The 19,547-nt window shown below is 42.1% G+C and overlaps 1 protein-coding gene across 2 annotated transcripts in view; it reads right to left on the bottom strand.

The window, feature by feature from the left end:
* The window catches only part of SLC6A2 (solute carrier family 6 member 2), a 75,869-nt gene that overhangs the window by 48,181 nt on the left and 8,141 nt on the right, over positions 1-19,547 (bottom strand). For both annotated transcript variants that reach the window (XR_005823598.1, XM_040571076.1), the window contains exons 2-3: positions 7,008-7,139; positions 3,006-3,243 (exon numbers count right to left, since the gene is read on the bottom strand). Coding sequence is in view for 1 of the 2 variants with exons in the window: in XM_040571076.1 (XP_040427010.1) it covers positions 3,006-3,243; positions 7,008-7,139 (370 nt within the window). In the remaining variant the exon portion in view is untranslated. The remainder of the gene's footprint in view (positions 1-3,005; positions 3,244-7,007; positions 7,140-19,547) is intronic.

Raw genomic sequence — 19,547 nt, forward strand, 5'->3', positions numbered from 1 at the left:
TAGAGATGGAGAGACAGCCCTGGCAGCTGCATGGTTTTAGGAAGTCATCTACTCTGTTTCTGTGGTCAGAACAGCTTTGTGTTGTGAAGGACTTACGTCCCAAAGAGAGAACAAGTCTCTGTTTCCTTGTAAGTGAAACCACACCAGCTGTCTGCGTGGGGCTTGTTTTGGAAGGACCTCCCACTGCAAAATAGATGGCTAGTGTTTCAGATCTCCCTGTTTACATAAGCTTGCATATATTCTTGATGTAACCATACAACCTAAAGAAGCAGGTTGAAGCTGTACCGCTTCCCATGAAGTCTTGAGGCTGAAGGTTTAAGTGCCTGAGCACCTAGCATCCTTAACAAATTTTCCATATAGATTCCCACAGGCTGTGGTGCATCCCACTAACACAGAGCAGCGTGCTCTTGTTATGCTGGTTGCTACAGTTGAAAACACACCACTAAATGCTCCCAATTGGAGGGTCTCCCATATACCTGGGTAATACTGAGGAAAGTAACAGACCAGTATTTTCACATCCATGGACAAAATCACTCCTTTTCTATGCTATTTTCACTATGGGCACCAGTGCTATTGCTGGTATTGAGCCCTGTTTTAGTATTTCTGGCTATCGTGCTGTGTTATGTGAGGTCAGAGGCCAGGCTTCCACAGGTATCCCACTGATGTTTCACGGGGCATAGTTTGTCATGATTTCCCTCTGGTATAAAAGTAGCTGCTCTGTTTCCTTGTTTCTCTATGTAGCTACTAAAAACTCAAATTCTGAAATCTGCCTTCTTAAATCTTTTGCCCCCAAAATAATTGTTTCTGCTCTTGCTTATATCCTACAAGACTGGATAGCAGGATGGACATTAAGAAGTAAACACGATTGTATGATTTGGAAACCAGTGTCTTCATGATGCTGTTATTAAAAAAAACAAAACAAAACTCGTACTCATCCACAATATTATTGAGGAAGGATCAATTATTTATCTACTGCATCCAGAAACGGTACAGCATTCTGTAAACATGCTATACTGATGCAAATTTAACATTTACATCATCGCTCCTATTTTCTGACCCTGTTGTGTGTGATATGAAGCTTTGCAATCGGAAGATTCTGCTCTCCCTTTTGTAAAAAGATGATGGGAGTGAGTGCAGTTATTTGATATAAGAGATGAAACACTGTTTTCTGAATTGGGCTGGCTTTCTCAGGGTCAATCTGAACACACTAAAACTTTGCATGTTTGGGTCCACACCTGAGCTTTACAGCTGGACTTGATGAGCTAATCCAAATATTGGAAAAGTGAGCATAATGCCCCTTGTGATTCCCTGTTTTTACAGATGGGGAAGCAGATGTCATAGATCGCATTACTTGAGTGTTTATTCTCATTTTTGCTATGTAATCTAGTTGCTCATGAGCATGGGGCCTAGGGAATTAAGAACTGCCCCAAAATTCAGGGATCAAATCATAATGAAACATCAGACTCCCGTTTTATTTTTACCTTTTAAAAACTGCACCTTGAATCTATTTCATGGTAAGGAAAGAGCCCTGATATTTCAAGTGTTGATGTGGAGGTAAAATCCCAGATTGGGCTGTTCCCCAGATCTGTGGAACTTAAAATACTGGGCATAGTTTCCACCACCACCCCACCCAGTACAAACACAATATTGTCCCCCAAGCATGATGTGATAACTGAAAATGGAGAGAACCACTTTAAAGCGTAAACAAGCCAAGCAATTCTATGAGGATTGCATTTTGCTTTAAAAAAGCTTAAGCACAAGAAAACTGTAAAGAAAACCATTTTTAAAAAAGCTATTCACATGAAAGTTCTGTAATAATAGTTACTTTTTTGAAGAATTTTTTGCAATTCACTTTAAAGTCATGTTCTTTGTCCATACACAATATAGCCTTTGCTCTGAATGCACTCTTTACATTTGATTTATGAACACATATATTGTCTTTGTAAGGGCAGTAGATTTTTTAGCAGTCATTATTTGCCATTCTGTTGAGTTCCTTTAAACTCAAATCCCCTTATTAACTGTTTTCAAAGCACATAATTTAGTTTACCCAAGGCCTGGCCAACAGGTTGTGTACTACTACTGAGGACTGTGCTGTCTCCAGAAAAGAGCAAGCAGCCACAAGTGTTTCACAGTTCTGAACACAGGCCTTAAGATCCCTGCTGAATTACACGTTTTTGGTAACAGTGGTGTCCCTTTGTTCCTGCAAGGCAGGACTCATTGCTCAGCAGATGTGTGCCCTGATATCCTTCCGTTCCCCACACTGAAATATTAATTGATTATTGGGATTTATTCAACAGCTGATTCAGTTAGCCTGATGCCCACCCTTATTTCTTTCTCCTAACCAAATGCTGCCTTTCTCTGGGGATCCACAGTGCAGAATATTATTGTTTTATACTTATTCATATACCTTTTTGCTTTTGATTTCGAATGTTTGATTTGAGCGTGTCTTTGCCTGTCTTGGCCCATATTGCAGAATGTTCTTTCACTCAGGATTTAGAAGAAGCCTGGCTTTTTATAACTGTGGTGCTCTCCTGCCTGCTCAGTGCTGCATCTCACTTCATTGAACTGCTGAGGCAGCTGAGCAAACAGGTCTGCTCTGAGGTGTTTTGCAAGTGGAGAACCAGGCAAAGTCTGTTGAATGAATCATTATTTTAAAGCCTGAGAGCCAGCTCAGTTTGGCATTCAGTGGTCTTCACAATATTGCTGTGTTTCTTTGCCCTGGCAAAGTTGATGGCAGCAAAAGTGAAAGGACAGAAAAGATTTGTAGTTCCTGTAGAACCCCACATTGCTCAGTGGCAAATACTGCATTTGTACTAGGGAAACTGAAGCTTGCAGAGGCAGGGGGCTTAATCACACAGGAATACAAATGAACATTACAGCTGCATTTTAACCTTAGTGTTCTGATGCTTGTTTTAGAGGCTGGATGCTATCCTATTTTACCTTCCAGAGGAAACACACTGAGACACAGAATTTTAAATAAATAGTAAAGTCAAGTCAACACTTACTCATAAAATTCAGCAGCAGGAGTGAGCTTGTACTTTGAGTATTTGGTGCCATTGCCAAGCACTGATGCGTTGAAGAGTTTGGGATCTGTACAGTTTGGGCTGTTCCAGCTGTTGTCGCAGTTCGTCCAGGGGAGCTCAAATGTGAACGATGAAAATAGATAATACAGAGACCAAGCTATGATAACGTTGTAGTAGAAACCCACGTAAAGAGCTATGAGTATCACTGCATAGCCTACACCTAAAGACAAAGGAAAACTAGATTATACATTGCATTTTACATGCAACAGTACATGCAAACACAACTAGTGTAGTACTCATACACACATAGTTGCAAATTCATTGCAAGTCTTCAGACAAATAAAACTTTTTTTTGTCATTTACATACACGAGTCATTGACCTTAAACCAAATAATTACATGAACGAGGCTGGAAAATGAGCAGCCTTTAGGAAATCCATTTGTGTTTTCCAGAGAAAGAAATTACGCAGCTCAATGTCAAAATATGCTCTTGTACAACTCCGTTGCTGTTTTTCTTCCAATGCACAGAACTGCAAGCCCATGTTAGGAGTGAAACTTGCTTCATCTTCATAATGTCAGAGTCCTTGGCAACTTGCCTTGGAAAGTAAAGCTCAAGGCATGAGAGGTTTCCCTGTGCCTCATGCTCCTACCCCAGGCTAGTTTGGAACAGACACCAATCCCTCTCCCGTCTCGCTCCCAGTGTTAGTGTCCAGATTGGCGTCCATCAGCTTGTGACTACGTTCAAAACATGCCCAGAACAGCCTCTGCTGTTCCACTGAGGGGCTCCAATGGGTTTGGAGCTTGCCAGTAAATCCTAGTGAATATCAGGCTTGGGGCTAAACTGTGCATGGACCTTCAGATCAATTCATTGTCTCCCCAGGATTACAGAATTGAAATCATTGCAAAATGTAACCCTAAACCTTAAATGCTGGGTGGCATACTTGGTGAATCCCACTGTAAGCATTCTCTGTTGGCTTTGAACATTTGCTTTGTGTTTTTGCATGCTGTGAGGTGTGCTCGGAGTGTCTCTTAAGTGAAAGAATCCCAGAGAGTGCACGTTCTCCTCATAAAATGTGCATTTTAAAATAGTTTGGGAGGAAGTTTTGGTACTAATGCTCAAGCAGAATAAAAGTTTATTGCCAGAATTTTTGGGGAAGCTTGTTTCACCCTGGCTGATAGCATTCTTTTATTGATGTATGAGCAGCATTGATCTCTGAATCTTGTCCCAAAGTTATTTGTATTTGGTGTTACAGGTAGAGACTACATCTGCTTTATGGCTATCACCACTGCAGTGTCACGGCACCTAAGTGTAAACCTTTATTTCTATTTTTCTCCATTTTAGATATGCAGAAATACTGCATTGGGGGCCTAACAGTTGGGTATTATTAGGCTCTTGTGTTCCCTGATAGAACAAATAAATAGCACACACTTTGTGTATTAGTCCTCAGTTTGCAATTTGTGTAAGAAACAGATGATGACCCTGAAAGGGTTCAGAGACTTCTATACACCAACTCTTTGGGAGTTTTTTAATACATAAACCAGCTTGCTAATAGTGGGAAAAGATGGTGTAAATAAAGATGAAACTGTATCTTGAAATGTTTGGTGGTTAAATGAAGGCGGTGCGGTAACACTCAAACTCTAGCGATACATAACAATAGGGAAAAAAAATCACCCAGGAGGGTAATTCTTAAATATTAACATGAATGGTAAAATATGAAGTGTGAATGTCGTATGTTGCACTGAAATTGGATGATCTCTGTTCAAGAAAGTATTGCTGAAATTCTTCCTGTTTAGGAGGACGATGGATATTTGATACCAAGATTCAAAAATACTGGACCAACTGTATCTTAAATGTCACTCCTTCGAAATCATAAGAATATTCAGGAATGAACTTTTGTTTTAAAGTAGTGCTGCACCACCCACACTCTAAAATAAGCCTTGGAAAAATGCAGAGATGAAAACACTGCTGCAAAGGTTACAGGGTATATTTTTAATTGCATGCATTAGGAGAGCATTAGTCGAGTTCTTAGAGTTCACAGCAATAATATTCATAGTTAAAATTAGTACTACAGTGCTGTTCTTTTAGAGAAGCTGTTATAAATTTGCTTAGACTGTGTGCTTTTTGAATTAAACCAGAAAAAAATCAAAAGCATTATGAATTTAGCAGTAGAACATATTTGTGCTTTATCAGATTTGATCAGAGCTTTTAAAGTACTGAGTTTATACTAGTGCTGAGATGCAGATGGGATTCAGCACTTACAACTTTTAAAGAATCAAATACCTCATGCTATTCTATATCCTCTTAAGACCATTGAAAGCTCTCAGTGAGGTATGTTTAGTCTACCTTGAATATGTCCTCTTAAAAACATAGCCAGAATGTCAATAAGGCTACACGTGTAATGCACTTTATTTTCCTTTCTCTTCATCTTTTCAGTCCTGAAGTCAACAGACTGACTGCTTCTGAGCACAGTGCTGTTCTTTTTCAAACACTTTGAGATTCTTGTGGTCTAATTCTTGTGGTTAGGTTTTCAAAATCCTTGTTGCCATCCAAAAGTATTAACCGACACCAGCAGGAGCTTTGAGCAAGGGGCTGCAGGTTCCTAGGTGCTGGGATGAACTTTGGCTCTCATGAAGGCATTACAGAAGGGTTAGTTAAACCTAGGTGAATTCATTTTTAAATTTAGGGGCATGTATTTTTTTAGCTCGCCTATTTATCATTTATCTTTTATTATATCTCTAATTTGACTGTTTTGGGTTTGACTGATATGAAAAAAAAAAATGCAGTTCTCCTATTCTGCAGTGCTAGCCTCCTGGAAGAGAAAAGCTGTATTTTGAGAAAGAAGTGTAACATTTACTCAGTGTAACCTATATCCATGCACTGGATTGGCCAAGTTTGGATTGCCATTGTTAAGCTCTTCAGCTTTTGTCAGTCACGGGATGAACATGGTCTGAATTTTAAGCTTCTAGGATCAGGCAAGCTTGAGTGGTTTCATTTCAGCTATTTCAGAGAGCTCCGTGTCAAAGATTTTGCTTAAGATTTTACATATGATCTGGTAGAGGGGTAGCTCACGAGTTTTGCTGGTAAGCAATGCTTAAGAAAATTCTTGAGGCTCTTTAAAGGATATGTTTCATGTAGAGAAAGCATATATGGTTTCTTTCACCCAGGGACATCCCTTTACCCCAGCTCAGTGCCCCCAGACACCTAACCCCAGCTATTTCTTGCACAATGATTGCAACTCGGCGCACAAGACAGTGCTGTGCAGCCTTTGCTTCAGTGATGCTGGGGAGTTAATGCTAGAGGAAAACACTTGGTAGCGATAATGCTCAGGTTTTAATAAATGCTTTTCGTTGCTGGATTTGAAAACCAGTTTAAAGAGGCTATCATAATCATTACCCTCATTTCATAGCCAGGAAAGCCGAGCTCCAGTGCCACAGGTAGCTCATCTGATGGACAGGTCTAGTGGCTGAACTAAAGCCTTCACAGCTCCGTTTCAGTGTTTCAGCCTGCCTCTACTCGGACTCTGGCAGAGAAAGCTCCACAAAATGAGCTGAACGGGGCCGGTGGCTGTGCGTTGCAGGGATACAGGGCAGGACTGACCTGGGTGGGATTTGATATTTCTAATCTTCACATCACCAGCCCTTCCCTCCCCCTAGGGAAACCCAGTTCCCCCTGTCCCCATTAGGCAGGGGAAAGGGGGAACAGGGCTGAGCCGCTCCTCCAGCTCACTGCTCTCCACTGTGCTCCTCTGCAATAACCTTGACAATGATTTCTCTGGCTTTTTTTCATTTTCTGCTCCACCTGTGATAACAAAAAGGCTCCTGACTCCAAGGGTTGGGGAAAGGTCAGCAAATATCAGGCTGTCTGGGGCGAGATGAGAGAGACCTTTCCGTTGCTGGTGCAGGTGTGCGGCACCCTGGCTCTGCCTTTCCTCTGAGCAGAGGAACACATATTGGGTGCCTTTCCCCTGAGCAGAGGGACACTTACCTTTGAACACCGGGCAGATTTTCCACACAGTGGCAGCTCCTTCTCGGTTGTACTGTCCCAGGGCTAATTCCATATAGAAGAGGGGCATCCCAGCAATGATTAGGAAGAGGATGTAGGGAATAAGGAAAGCACCTGGAAACAGAGTGATTAAACATTGTAGGCTGTATTTTGGTTATATTTTACTTTCTCTAAGTAAAGTTTTTTCCATTGCTCGCTTCTAACTGGCTAAAGACAAAGCCACTGCTTTTGGGAGCTAGAAGGGAAATATCAGGAAAGCAGAACCCGTGTTCTCTTGACCTTTTACTGTATCTTTTTTAAAGTCTCAGAGGTAGCGTCCCTGAACAAAGCTGTAGAGTGTGCCTTCTATTTCCCCCTAATTTTCCCTCTTCATTTTGGCTACAAAGAGAAAAAAACTGCCTCTGAAAATGAGTCCTTAACTGAAGAAGTGATGCAGAACACACCTGCAGAGCTACAAGGGAAAGGGACAAGGAAAAATTCTGTTAAGTTTCTTTTAGCACAGTATGTTGAAAAGGGATGGAATGTGGAGGCCAGCAACGGAGAAGAAAATGCCATGCAAGTTCCACTAAGTGCGGTTTAAATCATGCTGTGTAAGGTGTCTGCTGGAACCTCTGGCTCAAAAATAAATTGCTGCTGGTCCATCATATGGACTTCGAGCTCCTATGCCATATTTGGGTTGTTGGTACAATAAATTCCCTTCTTTTTATGAAATACATTAGACAACACATCTGTTCTCCAACCTAGTGAACACTCGTGCCAACCGAAATGCAGAAGGATCACCTAACGTAGAAATTATCTGAAAATGTCTTAACTGTTTTATACAATCCAAGTCACAGACAGAAGACTCCTCCAAAACGCAGGACTGTATATGATGATAGAAATTATCAATCACAGTTGGTGTTGTGCTGATTAACTGGTTACTCGGTCAGTCCGTTGTTTTAAGGTTCCTCAAAATTGTAGTTTTATGCTTTATTACATAGTTTACTTGGTTCTGAAGAGTTAAGTTCATGTATAATGTCTGTTTAAAATGACTGGATTGTTGTGGTGAATGAGGAGCTGAAGGAATAGTTATCATAAATGACTGCTTGGTCTCCTTAGGAGTTACCTATTGAAAAGAAAATAGGTGAAAATCCTAGTTAAAATTGTTCAGCAAAAGAAACAAACAAACAAAACAAAACAAAAAAAGAAACAGCAGCAGCTGTCTTTCCCTTTTTCCTAGCAGCAAGTAGTAGGAGCCTGTGCAAACCTTTAAAATGTGCTGTAGTGGTTTAGTAATTTGAAAACTTTCCTTGCAAAAGGAAAGTAAGTTGCCCTGTTTCTAAATATATAAACTTAGAGAAGGTATGTGTAGTCTATAAAAGCTAAGTTTGACTGTAGCTATCTACACTAGGCCAGTAAGCAGAATGAATGGCATTATAAAATTACTTCTGAAGGTACTGTCATGCTGTCCAAATAGTTGTTGCTCCTTTACCTTTCAGCTCTGCTTTTCACAGATGTTACTAGTGTGAGCTGCCCAGCGTGACTGTTCAGAGAGGGAATGTGGAGTACATCCTGGAGAATAAGAATGCAAAACCAAGCTCTGTTCCCTTCGTACCACAAATCCACGTTCTAAAAGTAATGTCCTGTAACCTAATGGTAAAGACAACGTATTCACCATTCAGTAAAGTTCAGGTATTTGAAAGCTGAAATCTTGCCATGAAAGGGTGACAAGATGTATCAACAGAAATAAAGAGTAGCATAAAACTTTGCAAATGTAGTCAAAAAGCTGAAATAGATTGGTTGTATCATTTGAGGGGGGCAGGAACCTTCTTTTTCATGCTGTTTATAAGGACTACAGCGTGCAGTGTGACTGCAACCTGTGTTCACAGGAGCTTCTACAGTACAAACGATGCATGCTTTAATAGCATTTCAGTGCAATACATAAACCTTCTTCTATTATTGCGCTGCTTGAACTGTTTAAATACTGTAGAGGAAAAAGTATTTGTTTTTCAACGTACTTGATACCCTGTTGTTCTGAGCTATGTTCAGTATTGAAACACTCAGCTAATTCAAGCTGGGAGAGCCCATATTGTTTTTGTTAAATGCAGTATCCAGAAAAATGATTTTAGGTGGGCTTACTTTGTAGGTCTTGTAAGTGACAGCCTTTTAAGTGCCTCACTTGTCTTGCTTCAATAATATTACAGCGTGCAGAGCTGACTCACAAACCTAGCATGTTGCATTTGGGATGTATCAGAGTTGGTGCAGAGTGCAGCTTTAATATCGAGAGGCCGTGGAAAAAATGATGCCACAAATTGAATAGGGAAATTTGCGTATGAGATAATCGTGGAGATGTGTAGCGGACATGCATATTAAATGGTAGTTTAAAATATGTGTTCTCTCAGTATGACTAATAGTGTGATGAACTGTGAAGTGTACTGTACTTATGCATGCTTGCTTAAACATTGTATATTTGGCTGCAAATCATCCCAGGCTTTAGTTAAAGGAGGTTTTTCTTTTTGCCTTTCCTTCCCTCCCCCAGAAGGGATTACCAAGGTGTGGTGCAGTTTCAGCACAGAGCAGTTGCACAGGTCGGTAGCTGGGGTTGCTCTTCAGGGAACTAGGATGGTGAGTGAAGTATTTTGAAATAGAGATCGATTGGAGATAAAAAGATTAGAGATAAAAAGCACCATAAGTAAGGGTTCTTATTCACATAAGTCGACTCAAAAACGTTTCGGAGATTTCTGGACATTTTTTGTTTAGCTGCTTCTCACTAGGTAACAAATACCGGAAGTCATATATTTTGTCAATATCTTGATATTTGCTCTTCTCTTCCTACCCAGGGAAGAGAGGGCCCCATCACAGGACCGGTCTGTGTACAGAATCTCATGAACAGGAGGTACTGTTTTGAAAGGAGGCTTTGTACCATCCTGCATGCTTGTTTCTGGCATCCCACAGGCGATGCAGAGGCAGACCAATGTCCTGGTGGGTCTCCTGCTGTAGATCCATGGCTGTGAATTTGGGCATCAAACTGGACTTCTCTAAAGGAGCAGTCTCACAGTTAACACCTTCCTGGTCTATGAAGCCAAAACATGTTAGGGTGATGTGATGCCCTGCCTGTGCCACTGGCCATGGGAACTGCTGCGCTCTGATCTCCGTGAGTCTGAGAGGCCGGGCAGGTTCGCATAGGCCGAGCTCCTGGAGAGTGCATGGTTTGGCTGACACTTCAGACAAGCCGAGTAGCTTGCCAAGAGCTACCTACATACCTCTGAGCTGGGGGAACATAACTGTGGGGCTGCTGCACTGGCAGCAATGTGCTGATACCGCTCGAAGGGATTGTACTCCCCCATGGTGTGATGGCACGGGGCTGAGCACGCAGCTGCACCCCAGGAAGCAATACTGGTCCCAGCAATCCCTAATGGTTCCTCGTTTCCCCTCCCAGCTAAAAATCTGGAGTAATTGACATCTGTGGTACAGCTCTGGCACGAGAGCCATACTTGTCTTGTTACTGAGTCACGTGCAGCTTAAAAGCCACACGTGGGCCTCTGAGTGCTGCAAATCGCTACGTCTCTGTTAGCAGATGTCATGAGATGGCACTTCGTTCCCAAAAGATACCAGTGTATATATGGAGTTAGAAAACCATATGTCTTAGGCGAAACTAGATGAGGTGAAACTCCACTTCTACAAAACCACCAATGTGAAACTTCATGTGGAAAGTTGCACAAGTTTGCTCTTTTTTTCTTTCTTTTTTTTTTTTTTTTTTTTTAATCTATTATGTTTCATTAACAAATTACAAGACAGGCTTTGCATTCTTGAGTTCAGTGCCAAATCGACTTTTTCATTTGGATAGAACAGAACCCACTTGAAGAGCTCATCTCCTCCCTCTGTTCTTCGCAACCTCCTGAAGGGGGGAGCAGAGAGGAAGACAGCCCTAAATGCTCCTCTGTCCTACAAGGACTCATCTCACTCCTGAATACCAGAAAGGAAGCTGCACTAAATGATTTTTTTTTTAATCATTAGTAACTCAAACAGCTGCTGTTGTCCTAAAAGGACTTGCCGATGCCCATACAAGAAGCAGGCCAGGCCAGGGTTAGCTGAAACAATCTTGAACTATTCATGCCAGGCTGTTATTAGCCTTGTGCCTTTGTTACCATGGATATTCGAGTCAAAACGTTAACTGGCAGGGATGTCTGCTAAAACAACAAACTTTGGGCAAGTATCGCAGTATATTTTCAGATAGGAGAGTTGCCAGTATTTCTGCAAGAATAGAGTTTAAAAACAAAGATCTTCCAGTTGGTGAATTCAAATACAAGCTAATCTCTGTATCAACCCTGCTTGCTTTTTTCAACCTGTATGAGTACTGAAACAACATCAGCAAACAGTTGACAATGCAGCAAGTTTGCTTGGACAACATCAAGGTGGGTGGCAGCTAATCCGTGCAGCCTCTTGTGAATAAAATAGGAAGTCCCCAGGGCAGAGATCTCAAAATCTAGGTTGTACAAGATCACCAGAGATAGAAAAACGAGGTAACTGGAAAGGCAGGCATTTCTGAGTACACGAACATTAGTTCTGGATCTTGGGACCAGTTGCCAGCTGGCTAGCACGGCTGCAGAGAGCACCCTAGGGGAGGTCAGCTTGCAGCGGGCTGGGATTTGTTGCAGCTGAAGTATGAGCCCTGGCGGGGGCTGCTGCTGCCTGCCCCTTTCTTCCTGGGGGTGGGAAGTGTTTACTGACCAGAGTAAAAGCAAAAAGGGTTTGCACAGCACAACAGAGAGAAGTCAGAGATGCAGAGGAGCATGATGTAACCCCTGTGTCAAAGCCAAGAATATGATTTTAACAGCAGCTGTATGGTGATGTTGAACCCTGCCAGTGGTAGATGATAGTAGTCAAAAATAACAATTTTCTGCAAAACAAATCACATGGCATGCTGTAAAAACTTCAGCAGCACTTTGCACATATAAAATCTTCAAGTATGCAACATTTTTATGGGAAGTATTTCTGCACCATAAAAACAGTGGAGCTATACTATGGTGAGTGGCATGTTTCTGTTGAAGCCCTTATATTTAGCTACTCCCTCTAATTGCTAGATTTGATCTTATTTATATTCCTGCTCTGTTTGGGCTCAGACCCTTCAGTTTTTTCCATAATTCCAATTTTAATAGCGTTCCTTTCAAAGAAAATGAAAACAAATAGTTTCCAGAAATGGTTCAATGCTGTTCACGGGCTGATGTCAACTGAAGCCTGCTTTTTTTTTTCCTGTCTTGAGCTGTTAACCTGCTGCTGCCTTGAAAGCACTTGAAGCAACTTGAAGTGCAGTCTATTTATAAGCTGGTCACTGGGATGTAACAGAAAGGGTTACCCGCGCTCTTCCATGTAAACCCAGTCATCTCTTTGGCTTTCTGTTACAAGAGTAATGAGCTCAAGAAACCCATTAGTAGCTATTTTGAACAAATTAATGAGAGTTAAATATACCCAGCCACTCAGAGCAGCATGATTCATTCATAAATTACACCCAAGACATTGGCTAAGGTCCTATTTACATAAATTAATGAAATGATCACATTTATAACAGGGTGTAGTTCAAAGATAACCACAGGAACATGTAAGAACAGAACCCTGGCCTGTGCTCTTTGATGGGAAACTAAAGAATAAATAAAGAAACAAGATGGGGTTGGGACAATGCAAGTCAGGCTGGTCCAAGGTGGCTCTGGGAGGGGATTTCTGCTGCTGACCTTCACTGCTGCTGGCTTGGGAAGAGAATTAGGCCATTGCCATCTTCTACCAGGAGCGTGACTGCAGAAGGTGCAAACATGGGGGTTTTGCCATTCCCAGGCTGGGCAGATGGTGCTAGTCAGGGGAAGCGCATAACCCTGAGCTGCTGGGTCAGCCTGCAGATACCCAGCTGGAGACGGACACTACTTTGTAACAGACATGACTAGAAGCTTAAGAGGTGCTAAATTAAGAGACAAATTATCTGTCATTTTACTAGCTTTCCACTGCTGGCAGTTTTTCCTAACTTTGCAGTTATTAGGTGTGACACAAGGATATATTCACCTGCAACTGAATCATATCAACAAAACCACCCCTGTAAGGTGTAGGCTGTACTCGAGATGTAGAAAATCAAAGTGTTTGTCAAAATGTACTCTGATTTATCAGTAGCAGAACATCCTTGTCTAAGAGTATTTTTGACTGAAGACATCAGAAGCTATTTGCTGTGAGCTTATAGGTCAAGATCAGCAGGTTTTGCTTAATTCCTGCACTGGAAAATCCCCAATAACATAACCCCATGTGACAAGTTTTCCTTGAAACGTGCTGAATTTTCTGTAATGTACAGAATACAGTCATGTGCATGAAAGGAAATATTTCCTCAGCTTTAGCTGTCTCTTTTAAGTGTAGGGAAGTCCTTGCTTGATGCCAGGGAGGTTTTGGCAACTACTGTTTTACTTCGGTTCAGATACAGGCTTAGTCATGGTTTTCTCTCCCTCCTTGGTGAACTTGTATGCTCATTTTTGTTTGTTTTGTTTCAGTGTGCTGTATACTAAATGAATGTTTTCAGCATCCACGGATCCAATTTTGGTTCCAGAAGGGATTGTTAGGTACTTTGATCCAACTTCCTGAAAAACATAAGCCACCTTCATGCAGAGAAACGTACCGTCCTGACGTGAAGACACCAGGCAGATCCTTTTATTTCACTGCTTTTGGCGGTTAAAAAAAATAAAATAATGTATCTATTTTGAATACATGACATTTGATTTTACCTGTACTTTCCCGGAGAAATTAAAACGCCCTACATTACTTTGTTTTCATCCTGTGAAGGTGTGGAAGCGCTGCATCCAAGCATTGCAGCCTTCTTCTCATTGTCTGAACAGAGTGAGTAAACTAAGCTGATAAATTAATGTCATAGATTTTTTTGTTTTGCTTTTCTGTCTAAAATTCCCTCCTTACTTAGAGGTGTTTCTTGGTGTAGCAGATTCATGTATTGACAGGGTGAAGAGTTAGGTGGGCACCTGTACCCACGTTACCTCCCCACTTTCTGAGCTGCACATGTGACAAATTACATCCCTGAGATGTGCCTCCTGCTTCCAGAGCCTGGGATGAATCCGCTGGATTTCAGCCCCTTGGTTAGGCGCTGTTAGTCCTTGTTTTGGTCTTTCCAGTCTGGAGTCAGAACCCAGCCAACATGTGCCCTTGTGGGAGCTGCTTGCTTTGGGGTACATTCTATGGGGTGTATACGGGGAGACTCATCTCCTGCCTGTGGCACCTGCACTGGGTGACTGTTGGGAGGTGACAGGACTTCTCCAGCATGCTAGTTAGAGCCACAGTAATTAGAGCCATAGCAGTAGTTGAGGTACACCATGGGATGGGGTATCTTCAGTGTACTTTGCTCTGTGTGGGTAACAGTACAGTTTGTGGTTCGCAGCACAACCTCAAATGCAGGGTGTTCCTCTCAGGCTGCTTCTCTTTTGCAGGTTGCCTTTAGTTGTCAAAATAAAAACCAGCCCCAAGTTAAGCACCCTCTGGAGAGGACAGAGTACCCGTTTTAGGCACCATGAGACTCATAACTGTGCCAAGGTGAAACAAAATGCTTAAGACATCTTAAATCAGCTCTAGACAAGTGCCAGGCAGCTTTCAAGAGTATTAATGTGCGAACCAATAGGAGGTAAATGCTTCAAAATTCTGCTTGAGAAGAATCAAGTATAAACATCCTGAGGTACACTTAAAACTTGCTGTACCGTTTAGTGATTAATCCAATCTGAAGTTGTAAATCCAATTCTTTGGGGCACAATGACCAAAGAAAAGTGCTCTTTTCCTTCTAGGCTTCATTAGAGATTTATTTATAATACTTTTTGTTATTGTTAATACTTTCTGTGCTATCTTACCTTTTATGAACTCTTGCATAACAGAATCCTCTAAATTCTCCTTGTCAATAAAGTGCCGTGCTCTGTCACAGAAGTATAGGAGAGCTGTATGTTCCTATCTCTAAGAAATCTAATCAATCAAAGCTTTACTCTCAGCCATTACAAACAAAGCCTTCAGGATCAATGCTCTTTCTCATGCCTCTACGGGAAGTGGAATAACTGTACTGTAAATTATTTGTAATGCATACTTACACAGGGCTTGAAAGTAGAAGGCGAACGCATTTCCATACAGTACAAAGTCACTCTCTGTGTTTTATTTAAACCCACCTATGTTTTCTGTCAGCACTACTGGGAAGTGTTTATTCTACCTACAGTTTGCTGGTACATTGCTATTAGGCATGCTATATGCAGTGTAAAACTGTGTATTTCTCACATACAGCCTCGAAATGACGCAGTGTGCTGTCTAGCCATAAATAATATTTCTTTATTTGTAAGCTATGTGCTGCATCACTATTTGTAACCCTTTATGGGGGTGTGATGCTTTGAATATTTGGGTAAATTTACCATTACAGTGATGGATGCTACTGCATAATTACCAAGAGCAATGCAAGACCCCTGCCCTCTTATCAAAATTTTGGTTGCTATCAGATTGTGCTAAAATTTTAGAAGGCCTAGATGAGGGTGGCTCCCTAGTGGCTGTGGTTTCGTTACTTGGTACCTTCTGTAAGCAGTGACGAATACAAGAATTTCACAGAAACTGTGTCACAACATTCTTTATGGGAAACCTCTCCATTTGGGGGAAAAACCAAAAAGCACACTGTATTTGGTCTAAGGTAGTGCTGGTAATACTCCAGATAAAAGGCACAGCCAGCAAATGGCCTCTCTGAGAATCTGGGCACTGCGGGCACAAAGCAAAGCTTTTCAGTAGCATCACTGCAACAGGAGGATTGTACGAACTGCTTCTCTTGATGTTCCCTTGCTCTGAAAGGCAAAGTGAGTCTCACCTAAACCACTATCAAACCACAATGCTGCTGCATCAGTCCTGCTGTACTGGCTAGCCACATCCTTCGTTTTCTGTCCCAGAACTCTCCCTCTTCTGTGGGCATTAATCAGGTGAAAGTTTTTATTTAAGTTGGAAACCTAAGCTTTATGGTGGTTCTTATATAAGGGACTATTTTTCTGATGGGGACCAAGCAGCAAAGTGAATTTTCCGCTCAGGCCAAGCAGTCCAGTGGGCACTCCAGCACTGCCATCCTGCGTGGGCCTGGCTGAAATGCTGGGGGAAAGGGCGAGCCTGACCTCGGGGCCCACCACAGCTCACTGCCCAGGTGAAGCAGAGGCTTAGAAACAGTTTGAAGCAAAATCCTTCTTGTTTTGTCACTCCGCAGGCTTTTGTGCTGGCAGGTTGGGGGCAATCTTTTTCACTGGGTACACAGACCTCATGAGAAATCAGTGTGGCAAAGTTTGGTGGTTTTGATGGATCACAGCTCTATTTTTTTCATGTTTCTGAACAGCTTTTGAGCACGTGATACCCCATGCTTGTAAAACAGAATTTAGAAGGGAAACTAGGTGATCTTGAAGATGTCCAAATATCTTAATTTAGGGTTAGAGACAGGGATTTTGTCAGCAGCCTCTATATGCATCAGTGAAGGATCACGCTGCAGTTTAGGAATAGCCTGGACACTGTTTTCTGTCACTTTGTTTTAGGGAAGAGCAAAGGGAGAGAGTAATCAATGCCAGCTCTATTTTTCTACACCTGGCAATAAAAAAATTCCCAAACCATGCATTAGGCTACAGAATAAGTCTAAGTGTCTTAAAACGTAAGGTCTTCTAGTCCAGTCCTTTTGTTTGCCTTCCGTCTTTCAGAGTCTCATGCTTGTTTTGTGTTTTCCCAGCTCTTCTCTTTAGCTGCGAGAGCTAGAAAAAGATTCCTGCCTAATCATTTGTCTCTATGAAACTGTGAGTAAAAAGCACTTCTTAAAATAGTGCATTTTTACTGCTGGAGCACTGTGTAGGAGAATGTCGAGGTCACAGTCCCACTCTCACAGAGTAAATTTGTTTTGTGTGTTAATGACCATCATCTATGGAAGCCCTAACATTCTGCATGCTAGCTGAAGTGCTGTACTATTGCACTGAGCACAGATCGGTTACTGGTCAGTGGAAGTCTCCTGTAGCAGTTTAGTCTGAATAGTTTTTTATTGCTTTACTCTGTTTTTCTTCTCACATAATTCTTAGTCTGGAAATTCTGTCTACTTAGGAGTCCTTAAGAGAGAGACGTCTGTTATTTGGGTTGAAATCCTGGCTCTGGTGACGTCAATGGAAAAAAACCACCCATTGACTTCAGCTGGGTCAGGATTTCTCCCTTGTGGTTTACAAATCTATTGATTTTAACTAAGGCTGTGGAACTATACGTAAATGAGAAACAAACTGCAGAAACGGAGCAAATGATCAAACTCTTCCCCAAAACAAAATCCTGGAGTGTCTCTGGTCTCGCCAACACCTGCCTCATGATCTCATTGACACATCTGCATTTCTCTTTAGGGAGGAGACAAAAGCACTCCACAGCATGAGCTAGTCCTCAGTTTTGTGATAAACCCCGTAAATAGGATGCCCGTGTGCGTATAGAATGGCTCCTTGGCCGGGGGAAGGAACTTCTGAGCTTTCTCTAGCATCAGCCTCGTTGGTTATCAGTGGACAGATAGTCCTGCATCCTAATAACAGCTGTTTGAGTAGTCCTGACCTGTGATCTTGATGTTTTGACAAGTGTTTTTAACGCTTGGCCTTAAACCTTGTAATATCATAGTTATTCCAATATGCTTAATTGTTCTTTGCTTTCTGTTACTGCTATTGAAATACTAATGTTTCTGCCAAGAAGGCAAGGTACTGAGACCTGCTGGAAGGCGTTACATTAACACTGGAACAGAAAACCCAAACCAGCTCTTATTGTAGGATGGCAGTGACAGCCTGTGTGGAGCCTGGCTGTTTTCCAAAGCTAAATTGTTTGGGGGTACTGCAAAGAACAGCCCCCTAAACTTGGAGAAATTATTTCCTCCTGTAGCATTCCTTGGAGGGAATGGATAGTAATCTCTGTTTTAATGTTGCATTCATTTCTCTCCTTGCTCCTTGAACTCTCCTTGCCATCTCTGTGGCTGTGCTGACAGGGGAACCCCTGGGTGTGCATCAGGCATCGCTAAAAGCCGCTCCTATTCACTTCCTACTAAATGAAATGGATCAGGACATCCAAGAAGGATCTGCTTGGAGTGATCATTGCTGGTACTGGGCAGCTCTGTATCTGAAAGTCACGAACCACCCTGTTAGGTCCTCCGGTCATTTTCCTTCCTATAAATGCAGTAGGTTGCCTTCAGGTTAATTAGCAGGTTAGGATCTACTAAGATCTATAAGGATCTACTGCTCCACCTTGTGGTCTGAAGAAAGTTTGTGTCATTGTACTATGTAGAGTGGTGTGCCAGAAAAAGTCCAGCTTCTCTCTCTTTCTCTCTCTCTTTTTAAAATTAGATAGGAATTTGACATCAGTATGGTAATTTCCTCAAGAGATGCAGATCTTAACGTGTTGACATCTCTGGTGTACTTACGGACAGGCATTGCAAGAGGAGTTGGATTACAGAGGAGAAAAAGGGAGAAGGAGAAACAAAAGTTAAATCAGTGAGGAGTGCTACTTAGTATGCATAGTTCAGAAGGTGCAGAATAAATTATAAATAGCCAAAAATAAGATACCCAGCACTCGGCTGCGTATTTCAGTGCATATGCTGGGCCCTTGGTAACAGCTTGTTTGTATGGTCAGCGAGGCAGGCAGGCAGCCTGTCCTCCTGCCTGCTGCCGATGGGCCAGAAACCCGCTGCTCGCTTCCCACCCTTCTGCAGCCTTCAGCAGAGACGGATGCCATGCAACTACCCGGTCCCGATCCTTCCACAAAAGCTGTTTCTCAAACTAGCATGAGCGCTGTAGCAAGACGTGGCTTTTGCTCGCTCTGTCACTAATTGCAGTGCTTGGAAATCACACGCTTTTCCTCCAGCTCTGAAATGAAACTGCAAAAGAATGATATGCTGCTGCTGGAGTCACAACTCCTGTGTACTTTGGTGGGGTGGGACCAAGCTCTGCTCTTCTGCTGCTATTTGCCAGGCTAGTGTAACACGCGTGTTCTAGGGAAGCACTTTATAGCTAAACAAACCAAGAAAGGCTTCATATTTGCGTAGTCTGGCAACACCAGTCTGATAGCGTTGGATCCGATTTTGGATGCTTAAATTAGCGTGTATTCTCAAACAATAGAGATAGCCACATAATAGCAGCCAGTTAATGTCTACATTAATAGCCCAGCTTCTGCACTCAGTTGTGCCTTTGGAAGTGAGTGATTGTGCTCATAAAGCCTTAAAGGGCAGGAACACTGGAAAAATTACAATCTTCTATAAAAAGTGTTCCTGTATAATAAGGGCAACTTGTTTTACTGCACACCAGCAGTCAGGATGCTAGTCACAGAAAGCATTTATGGACTGGCAAGAGACAACTGCCTGCCCGTTCCTGTCTGAGTTTTGTTTATTAATGGGTTATCATGGAATTCTGTGCGCTGGAAACTTGGGAGTGTGCTGTGGATGAATATGGGTGCAAAGAAACGTGTGGCTGGTGTAGCCAGGCGTCCCCGCTGACAGTTTCTGCTTTTGAATGGGAGACC

This window comes from Cygnus olor, chromosome 12, assembly GCF_009769625.2.
Source record: "Cygnus olor isolate bCygOlo1 chromosome 12, bCygOlo1.pri.v2, whole genome shotgun sequence".
Taxonomy (NCBI): Eukaryota; Metazoa; Chordata; class Aves; order Anseriformes; family Anatidae; genus Cygnus; species Cygnus olor.